This window comes from Furipterus horrens, unplaced genomic scaffold, assembly GCF_987537825.1.
Source record: "Furipterus horrens unplaced genomic scaffold, mFurHor1.1.pri manual_scaffold_6, whole genome shotgun sequence".
Lineage (NCBI taxonomy): Eukaryota > Metazoa > Chordata > Mammalia > Chiroptera > Furipteridae > Furipterus > Furipterus horrens.
In genome coordinates, this window is record NW_028327176.1 from 77707475 (window position 1) to 77718486 (window position 11012).

Consider the following 11012-nt stretch of genomic DNA (forward strand, 5'->3'; position numbering starts at 1 on the left):
CAGGTGTGTCTTGTGCTTTTGGTGTTTATTCATGGCTTAGTGGTTTACCTAGAGATTCACAGTTAGTTTTACTTTTCCCTGGACAAATATGTCCCCCCAAAATGCTCCTCTCCCAACCTGCAGGGGAGGGGATTCACTTAGAGGAAGCTTCCTGAATTAAAGAAGACCAGACTCAGGTTCTCGAGGTAAATGATACTGACTTACCCTGGTGACTGGGAAGCCAAGAGCTAGTATCTATCCCCTTTGGTATAACTCCTCTCAGGTAGGAGGGCAGCAGGAGCATTATCATAGAGGTTTCTAAAACTATGGCAACTAAGTGAGTTTACAGGTAAAACTCCGGTATAGTTCCAAACATCTCAAGTTATTTAAATTTGAGTGTTTTTTTTTTTTCTCACATGCATACACATGCACATAAAACGCATACCAACTAGGGGTATATTACCAGTACATTTCCACTGGCCAACTCTGGTGACAGCACCCACAAGCAACAAACGTATTTTCTTAAGAATATAAAGGGGGGAAAAAAACAGCTCTCTATATCCTGTAAATGGTTCTTTTACACTGCTTAACATCCCTAAAGGCAGGAATTGGCCAGACACCCCTGCTCCTTCTTCTAGAAACTGGTAAACTAACCACTGTTCTTCACTTCCCTCAAGACCTAGCTATTCTTAAAAGCTAAAAATTCTCTTTCCAAAGGGAGGATAAAAAAAGAATGAATTCCATTAATGAATTACATACGTGGAATGTGGTTTGTCTAGGGCAATTGTATTTGTAAATAAATGTCTTCCTGTTTATTATAAAAAGGAACTCAAATGCCTCTGGAGCACTTAATACAACAAATATTTCAACCTATGGCTTGATTTCCACTGTTTTTTGTTTTTGTTTTTGTACTTACTGGAAAGCGATCGTGTTAAATGGAGTCGATTGGGGTGTGGGGTCATCATTCTTCGACGTCCAGGCTGACCTGGGGTGGAGTCACTTCTCAAGTTCTAACGTTTGCCAAAGTAGGAGCGAAGCAGGGAAGCTCCCTGGCAATATTACTGGAATCAGTCTGGGGAGTTTCTGTTTTGCCCCTGAATCTTTCTAAAACTGACCACGGCCTCCTTTTGCAGCTTTAGAAGCGAAGCTGGCGTGAGACCCTGTTGGCTTGTGAGCTGGGCACCAAACGGTTGCCTCCGCTCGCCTACCGCCAGCTCAGCAACCTCGCACAGGACTGGGCCCACAGTCCCTGGGCAGGGACTGGATGCGGGAGGTGACGGTGAGGCAGCTGGGCACTGTCAGCCACCCCAGCGTTCGTGGAGCGCTCGAATTTCCCTCTCGCGGGAAGCGGAGGTGCGAGACCCAGACGTCTCGGGCTCCCCAAAATCTCCACCTAGAATGCGGGGCGCAGGGCCTGCAGCAGAAACTTCACAAAACGCCGGCCGTCTCCAGTCCTGCCCCTGCTCAGCAGGCCAGGTTCGGATAGCTTCACTCATTCCGAAACAACGCGACCCACCCACGCGCGAGGCCACTCCTCCGTGACCCCCTGCTCCCCCCGCAGTTGGACTGCAGCAGAGGGTTGGATCCTTATTTTGAGCCAACGCATCTCCTTCCTTGGGCAGTAAGCTCGGGGAGAAACCCAGAGTGCCCCCATTATGGCAATCCCAGGCTCTGATGTCTGGGCTGGGTCACAGACTTTGAAGATTCAGTGGGTCCAGCTCCGTCTTGAATTTTCCTGCAGGGCTCCAGGGCTGGGGCAGCAGTGAGGCGGGTCTCACAGACAGCCGGGCCCCTCTGAACTCCAGGGTCCCAAGAGGGGAGGAGGCAACTGAGTTCTCGGGAAGAGGAGGCTGGACCCCAGGACGGAAAATCCGACAATGTGGAGCAGAGGTCTATAGGCATTTCTGGCATTAGTTCTCATGTGCGTTCAAAAAGTAAGCGCCAGAATCTCTAGAACCTGAGCCCACCCAAGCTCAACTACTCCTCCAACCTTCCAGGAAAACTTTCACAACTTTCTATGTGTTTTCTCCTCAGTTTTTTTTTTCTTTTTTTTTAACTGTTTATCCAGCCACCGGCCTCACTGATTGCTCTGCCAACTGCCCTTTAGTCTCTAGGGCTCCCAAGGCCTGATTATTTATAGAATAGTAATAATAATTGTTATTATTAGGCTGGGGCGGGAGAGCAAGATCAGAGGATAGTGGACCGAGGGGGAGGGTAGAAATGTTGATGAAAAGGAATATTTAGATCTGTGTTTTAAAAAGTTTCATTTGACAATTATCAGTAATCCCGATAGACAACTTCATTTAAAAAAATTTACTATTGCTTCTGAAAAGCCGTTTTTACATCGCTTTTAGGAAGAGAGATGAACAAAACATCGTGTTTCAAGCTATTTCGATCTGTAATTAAATGGCAGGATCGGTTTGTATTCTCCTATGGTTTTTACAGAAGTTGCAGTGATCCAAAGTCGGGTTGCTGTGTCAGAGTGCCATTTTTATTAATGAGAATACAAAAAGCTTGCATATTCTTAGCCCTGCTTGAATTTAGTTGCTAAGCAACCGCTGTATGGTAATTCATCCGCGAAATTTAAATCTTTGAGAAAGGATCCTGCGTTTTGCTGAATGGTCGCCACGAGGAAAACAACTTGTGGGACTGGCCAGCTGTTATGCCGCCGGGGTAGAGACATGCAAGGATGCCACACCACCGCGCCCGCCACCGTCTCCCACCTGGCTGCCGGGCCCTGCCCTGTGCCCCAGGGAGGCGGCGGCTGCCGAAAGTCCCCAGTACCACCCTCGTCCATTCCTTTGATCCCCCATCTCCGCTTCAGGCAGGCCCTGAACCTGAACAAGCTCTCTGCATCCCTAGGGCTTCAGAGACTAGGCTGCGACTTTATACAGCCCTTCCCCTCACCTGCACCCACAGACATGCACACATATGCACACGCGCGCACGCACACACAATGGCGTACATATTGTGCCACCACGTGAAAGCCAGTTGCCCAGACCCCTTCTGAGGTCACTTCCAGAGCCAGCTCATAAAGAACTCAGCCCACAGCCCTCCTGAAGCCCAGGCTGCCTCCGAGGCCAGCCGGCAGTGACATCATAGGGTCTGCTCACCACTCTCGCGCCCACATTTTAGGATACTGGAACAAACACGGATGTGAAATCAAGAATGAAAGAGAGTAATCTAATTAATAGGCCATGAGCCAGGCTAACAAAATCAAAGAATCTGATTACACAAGTACCCGTCTTGCTATCTCCGCTGCCCCCACCCCCAACCATCCCTTCCAGCCTCTGCACGATTTCCTTTGCTAGACTGGAAAGTTCAGGAGGCAAACCCAGAGCTCTCTGATTTCCTTATTGAAATCAAGATCAAGCCCACGGTGGGGCTCCACAGCCAGGAGGTCACATGGGAGACCTTCAGGGAAGGAACTGAGATGACCAAGAGACCTAAAAAACTTGGAGATCTGAAGAGGTGGCCCCTGCACTTCTTACATGTATCACTCTCAACAACAACGCTAACACCTGTGCTGATTGCTTGCTTGTGCAGTCAGTAACAGGACTAGGAGAAAGAGGTTCTTTACTCACAGCCATTTTAAGAAGACATTTAAGAAGAAATAACATAACACAACTTTTTTTTCTGCATTACCTTGTTTCTGGGTCACTGATAACCTCAAAGTCTTAATTCTCTTCCAACACCCTTCCTTAGCATAGATGTCTGAGCACAGCCAGGTATTAGGTTTTATCACTGATACATAGCATCTGTTCTAATCCGTCTAGTCAGCCACGTGCATTTCATGAAAGAATCCTTTAATTTCTATCCTTCTGCCTTGAAAAAAACCAGGTCCACCTCCTAAATAATTAATTTCAAGTCTGCATCCAGTGCCAATACTTGTTGCATCTATTTTAGAGTTTGATTAATTACCCTGGAACTTGGGCAAACTAAACTCCATGTGGAGAGAATGTTTCTTCCTTCAATTTAGTTCTGAAAGCTACATGTTATTGATGGATCTTACTCTATTTACATACAAATTGGTGCAAATATGCCCATCTCTTAAAATGCATTTTGTATAAATATATAAAAGTGTCATTTTTGATTTAGCTTGAGAGGTTGATCATTTATTACAAAAATAAACGAATAAATACAACAATATATTGTTGCTTCCAACAGGATAAATACTTTACAAATATATAATTTAAAAACAAATTTAATTGTTAAAATTATTTAAAATATTACACTTATTGATAAACTATCAATAGTATATACTGCATTTAATATTAGAACCAATTATTCTCTGACTATTGAAACCCATTCATACAAAACATTTTGAGCATGGTAATGAGCAAGTACTGGAGGCTACAGGGAAGCAGAGGGACTCTCTAAGATCAATAACGAACAGTTCTGTTTTGGAAGAAAGAAGTAGTCTTTGACTAAGTACTTAAAAAAAAATTAAAAAGGCAGAGCAATGACAGCAAAGTGACTATTTTAAATACACCTTGAATGGTTTATCACCCAGACTTTCAGGAGAAGATGGGTGGGTGAATGAGATGACTGGAGCTTGGACAACACATCAGGAGCCACAGGAGACTGCAAAGTATAAATGGGCCTAGTTTGGGATTAGCCAGATTGATGGAACAGAACTTTGTCACTTTCCTTTGGGTTGGAAGAAGAGGAGGGGGTGGATTGAAATGGAGGGAACAAATGGGCACTTTACGAAGCACAAGACACTTGCTCTGCAAAGGAACACAATGACCAAATTCATTAAAAAGATCTGGTGATATATAACAATATTTTCATTATTTATGTTAGTAACAATATAAGCCTTAACACAAAACTTCTCAGTTATATCTGCTCTCTTTCATTTTTCAATCACAAATTTCATTTTGTAAATACATTCAAAGGGTTGATTTTCAAAATATGGAGTGCCAGCATTAGCTCACTTTAAAAATGTAAAGTAACGAGATAAAATGGTTGTGCTTTCCCAGCTTTGCCAATTAAAAGTTGCTCTGTTACCCTTAAATCAGGGCTTCTTCCAAAGTAATCAGCAAAGGTTGCATTTTAATAGCAAATAGTGTGAAATCTAATGGTAGTTCTTTTGTTGTCAGCCAAATCAAGTAAGCAAAGAGCTCCTAAAATTTTAAATAGACCCACCATCTAATCAACCACTACCATTCATATAGAGAAAACAGGATTTCATCTCACGTGCCAGTAGTATCCACCGTATAAAAACAACCACACCTAATCCTCAGCTTTCCCGTAAAGCTTCCTTGCTTGCCACTGTAGACCCTCACAAATGATGAAGTTTGCCCCGACACCCCCCAACTCTAGGTTGTAAAGTTACTGGGCAGAAAGATTACAATAGTAAGAGAAATAAGAAAACAAGAAAGCCAAGAAAAGTAAATTGTGGATTCTTGTTTTCATTTTTTGTTTAATAAATATGGCCTTTTTTTTTCTTCAGATTTCACAAATCAAAATGATTGTGACTTTTAGTAGCATTTGGTGTTTAAAATAATGCAACTCAACGCACGGCCATCTGGCTGGGCTTGATTTATGAAAGTGACAAAGGGTCTGCCTGGGAGAAATAACTGTTCCTTGTTGCTCTCACAGTTTTCCGGGTTTCTTAACCCCTGCACTGATATCTTAGAGAGAGGAAGTGGGGATGAGAGAAGAAGGCAAAAGTGAGTGACAGCTAAATGAGATTAGGGGAAAATTATTCTATAAAATCACTGCTTTATCCCCCCCCCAATACTTTTTTCAAGTCCAATATGAAAGGACTCAACTAAGCAGAGCCCTTAACGTCTTTAGTACACACAACCTGAGGCACACACTTTCATCCCCCCCCACATTGTAAATATTGCTACATTAATGCGATAAATGTGACCACTCTAAGGAGTGATCCAAAAAGCTAGCCCCCTCCCCCAACTGCCAGGGCCAGTTAAGGAGTTATAGAATCACACTGGGGAAAGACCAAAACACGGAAATGTAGAAACTTATGTCTGAGCTGGTAATAACACTGAGGGTAATGCAGTGTGGACCATAGTCAGGATTTTAGAACTATACTTTTTCATTACAGAAAACAAACCAAACAAACCCCAAAATGGCTTAATAATTTAAACTTAATTACATAGTTATCAGTGGAAAGTAACTAATATAAAATGTTATAGACTTGTAAGCTAGTCTTCACAACTATTAGTCCTCAGAAAAAGAGGAAAGAGATATAGCAATATGGTGGGGGAGGAGAGGAAAAAGAGGCTATGCTTTGGGAAGGGGGCTCTGTATTAACCATTAATAATCAGTTGGCACATTTTTACTAGTGACAAAGTCTAATCTTCTAATAAAGGTGAAAGGGACCCAAGTATCTCCAAGGAAAGGACTAGTACTTAGACAATCTCCCCTAAAAACACCAATTGAAATTAAGGGGAAGAAAAATATTGTGAAATTTACAGTTTACCAAGGAGTGACTACTAAGTTAAAATTAAAGTACTAGCAGTTTCTGTCATGTCTGTCCTTTACTCTAGATTTCCAAATCTACCTTAGATACAGTAAACTCTACTTTACTTCCTCAGCACTATCACTTAAGGATATGTATTAGTAAAAAAATATTTTCTAAAGAACTGTTTTTTTCCCACACAGTGTTTATGCATCAGACACAGACTATTTCATTCTAACAAATTTATTTTCTTGATCAGCTCTTACGGAATCACTACTCAAATTAAATTACAATCAAATGATCACATCAAAAGATACCCTTATTACCTAACAACTGTCCATATTTCATTTCATTTTGATTTGTGCTCGTCTGAAAAAAACACGTAATACAAGATCTGGGGAAAAATAAATTACCGTTTTGCAGCAGTTCATAAGTATTCTGAATAAAATATTAAAAGAAGTCATTTAATGAAAATATAAAGCAAATATTTTTAGATCAACAACGGATCTAACAATTCTATATTGCCGTCTTTTGAAAAGTCTGTTTATTAAAACCTACCAAAAACACTGCTTGGAAATGGCAGTATTATATAATCACATCCACAGCACCCATTCAAATCAAAGTTGGCAACGGATTGAGGAGCGAAGTCCAAGAAGGGCAGCGGCTGGTGCTCAATCTTTCCAAATCCCTTTATCTGAGTCGTCCAGAAATAAAAAATAAAAATATTAATAAAAAAAATATTAGCGGTGGAACTTTTAGGCATCGTCCACCCGAGTGGCAGCCATTGCATCCGGGGTTGTTGGCCAGGCCTCGCTCCACGCCCAGTCTGCCATCCTGCGCCCCTGCTCTGTGGGGCTCTCCCACTCCTTGACGGATGAGTGAGACGGATGTCCCCTTCGCCTTCGCTCATCCCTCTGCTCTTTCGTGATGCTTTTATTTCCGAGGTTATTTGGAGGAAACATATTCTTTTTATTTTGGCTTTGCTCTTCAGTTTGTTAATTTCAGAAGCTGTAAATATTATTTTTGCTGAAGACTGTTCTTTTTTCTCCTTCCCATTACAGTTTATTTGTCCCCAAATGACTTTAATTTGGCCACGAAGAACCCAGAGCAGAGTCATCCCTGATTAAACCCGGTGCCTCTGCTTTCTTTCAGATCGCTCCCAGGAAACAAGGTATTGGTGGGTCACTTTAGGCAGCCCTTTGGAGGGAGGGGGGGTGGGGTGGGAGAAAGAGGTGCTTTTCTTTTCTTTCTTTCTTTTTTTTTTTTTTAAGAGGAGAGGGCAGGCAGGTGTTAGGTGCTGTCCACCGTCGCCGCCATGTGGGACTCCTCAGGGTGGGCAAAACTCCACGAGGGCAGTTTTGGTGCGCTAGGCATCTTCACCCTTCTTTAAAAACAAAAACAAGAACTAAAAATGAAACACCACCACAGTATAAACGAGATCTCATCATCGCCCTCCATCTCTCTTCTGGTTTTCTTTGCTGTATATGTATGTAAAACCGTCTGGGTATTTATTATGCTTTTTTGTTTGTTTAGCCCCTCCTTCCCTGGGCTTCAAAAAACGTCTCATCGGTCCGTCTCTCTTTTTTTTCTCCAAGGTTGGGCAAGCCTGTCTTTGGGCGGAGGGGAGGGCAGCGGGCCGGCCAGGGCCCGGGGCAGTCCCAGTGCGGTGCGGGGTAGGCGCGGCGTTAGCGGCAGCTGTGATGACTGCGGCAGCAAAGGCAGCAGCGGGCCCTTGTGTCGCTGCACCCCTGGCCCTCACTGCACGCTTGTCTGCAGTCCGTGGTGCGGTGGCGGCGTGTCGGCGCTCACAGCGCCCACTTGCGAGTAGACGTCGTCGGGCGTCTGCTGTTGGATTCCGGGCGGCGTCATGCGCTTCTCCTTTTGGCGCCGGTTGCAGAACCAAACTCGAACCACCTCCTTCTCGAGCTGCAGGCTGTCGGCCAGGTTGGTGATCTCCTGTGCGGAGGGCTTGGGGCACTTGAGGAAGTGACTCTCCAGCGCGCCCTTGACGCTCACCTCGATGGAGGTTCGCTTCTTGCGCTTGCGGCCCTGCGCTGCGATCTTGTCGATGCTGGTGGGGCTGCCAGTGCTCGAGTCCGCCTCCTCCAGCCACTTGTTCAGAAGAGGCTTGAGCTTGCACATGTTCTTGAAGCTCAGCTGCAGGGCCTCGAAGCGGCAGATGGTGGTCTGCGAGAACACGTTGCCGTACAGCGTGCCCAGCGCCAGCCCCACGTCGGCCTGTGTGAAGCCCAGCTTGATGCGCCGCTGCTTGAACTGCTTGGCGAACTGCTCCAGGTCGTCCGACGTCGGTGTGTCCTCGTCCGAGTGCGGGTCGTGGCTGTTGAGTCCGGGCCCTGCGCCGCCACCGCTATGGTGTGGTGGGCCCTGTGCGTGGTGCGGGTGCGGCGGATGCGGGTGGTGGTGGTGGTGATGGTGGTGTTCCGCCAGTTCGGGCGTGTCTCCGCGCACTAGCCCCGGGTGCACCAGGCTCTGCGCCCCACCGCCCGCGCCGCTGCCGCCTCCTCCGCCGCCGCCGGGCCCGGGGGGCGCGCTCAGCATGCCGTTCACCGTGAAGCCCCCGGGCTGTGAGTACAGCAGGCCCTGCGGCGGTGGCTGCTGGCTCCCCGCCATGGACGGGAGGTGCGCTGCGGCGGCGGCGGCGGCAGCGGCTGCTGCTGCGGCGGCGGCCCCCCAGCCCCCGGGGTGGCCCTGGTGCGGTGGCGGCGGCGGCGGGGGCCCGAGGTGCGGCGGCCCGCGGTGGTGCAGCGCGGTGCCCGCGTGCAGGTCGTCGCGCCCGGCGCCGCCCTTCACGTCGGGGCCCTGCGGCGGCGGTGGCGGCTGCTGGGGGCTGCCGGCCATGCCCACGGCGCTGCCGGACCACGGCGAACTCGCTTCCACCGCGGCGGCTGCGGCGGCTGCTGCTGCGGCAGCGGCGTGGGGCAGGGCCGTGACCCACTGGTGCGCGTGGCTGAGCATATGGCCGCCGTTGCTGGCGGCCATGGCCCCCTGCATGAAGTCGCTCTGGACCATCTTGACGGAGGACGGGTCCCCTCGGTAGGCGCCGGAGGTCACAGCTGCACTGCCGGGCTGCAGGCCGCCCCCGCCGCCCCCCGCGCCGCCGCCGCCGCCTCCACCACCCCCACCGCCGCCGGCCCCCGCCGCGTCCGTGTGTACAATGGAGCCGGCCGCCAGCAGGCTGTTCCCCGGCAGGTAGGGGTTAGAAGCCGCTGTGGCCATGCCGCTCCTCTCCCGCCACCCCACCGCCGCCACCACCGCCGCCGCAGCAGCAGCCGCGGCCGCCGCGCCCCCCACCCCGCTTCCCGCCCTCTCCCCCCCAATCCTCCCCCGCCCCCGCCCCGGGTCGGCCTCGCCGCCGCCGCCGCCGCCGCCGCCGCCGCCGCCTCCGCCGCCGCCCCCACCCCCGCCGCCGCCGCCGCCGAGGCCCCCGGCCGGAGCTGCAAGGCCGCTCGGCAGGGCGCGGGGGTCGCCGGCCGGCCTCGGTCAGCTGCAGTAGCAGGAGCAGCGCTCTGGGGAGTAGGGCTAGCTTCTCCGGGCGCACTCCGTGGCCTCCCCCTTCAGGGGGGGTCTTGGCCGCCCCCCAGCCCCGGCGCGTTCGGCTTGCTCCAGCGGGGCTCGCCGGGCGGGGCGCGGGCCTGCGCTCAGGTTCTAAGTCGGAGCGCCCAGCTCCCACTCCTCCTCTTGTCCGGGTGAAAGCGGACTCTGCCTGGACACGGGGCTCGATCCACCTGCTAAGCGGCGATTTCACGGGAGACAACAAAGAAAGCAGACGTTTCTTTCTTCCTGAACCAAATTATGGATGACCAACAGCCGGCCTGCTCCTTTTCTTGGCGGCTCTCCTCTCTCCTCAGGAACACATTTCACTCCTTATCTCTTGGAGTAGTAAAACTTTTTTAGTCCTTGAAGGCGTGGTGATTCTGGCTGCTGGTGTGTGCGGAGACAAGAGGCAAGCTCCTGCACTCCCCGTCTGGTCCTCTCGTTTTCAAGTTTTGTTCTGTCCTAGGAAAACTTCTTGCGATGCTGCATTTCTCTGAAGTTGCTATTGCCGGAACTCTTGGTTGCCTCTGAAACAAGAGTCCTCTTTCATTCTCCTCGCAACAGTCACTGTCTGATGCGACATCTTTCCTTTTGGGCAGAAATGAGGAAACAAATATAACAAGGAAAAAAATGAACAGGAGAAAAATGAGGTCGAATGGCTCTGTTACCTTGTTGCTGAAGGTTGGGGTTGGTGTTTTATTTTTTTCCCAGCAGTTGTCTGTAGGAGGAGGAGGAGGAGGAGGAAGAGTGCATTGGTGGAAGTGGAGGGGTGTGTGTGCATACAGGGGATCCTTGGTACACAACCAACTCCAGTGGGCACGTTGCGCGGCTAGAAGGTGCACGGAGGGCGCTGACGCGGGCCGTGCAGAAGCGGAGTTGCGGTGGGAGCTCTTTCTGCGCCCTGGTTTGCGCTCTCTCTTTCTCTCTCACTTTCTCTCTCTCTCTCTCTCTCTCTCTCTCTCTCTCTCTCTTTCTCTTTCTCTCTTTCTCTCTCTCTCTCTTCCCCTCTCCCTGTCTGGCCCGCCCGCTCGCGCTCCAATCTGACAGTTCG

General features: G+C 49.3%; 1 protein-coding gene across 1 annotated transcript; it reads right to left on the minus strand.

Moving 5' to 3' along the window:
• Positions 1-6633: 6633 nt before the first annotated feature.
• On the minus strand, positions 6634-9643 carry POU3F3 (POU class 3 homeobox 3). Its single transcript, XM_090280365.1, has one exon. It carries the CDS (start codon positions 9641-9643, stop codon positions 8162-8164), a length of 1482 nt encoding a protein of 493 aa, XP_090136491.1. The 3' UTR covers positions 6634-8161.
• Between the last annotated feature and the right edge of the window lie 1369 nt (positions 9644-11012).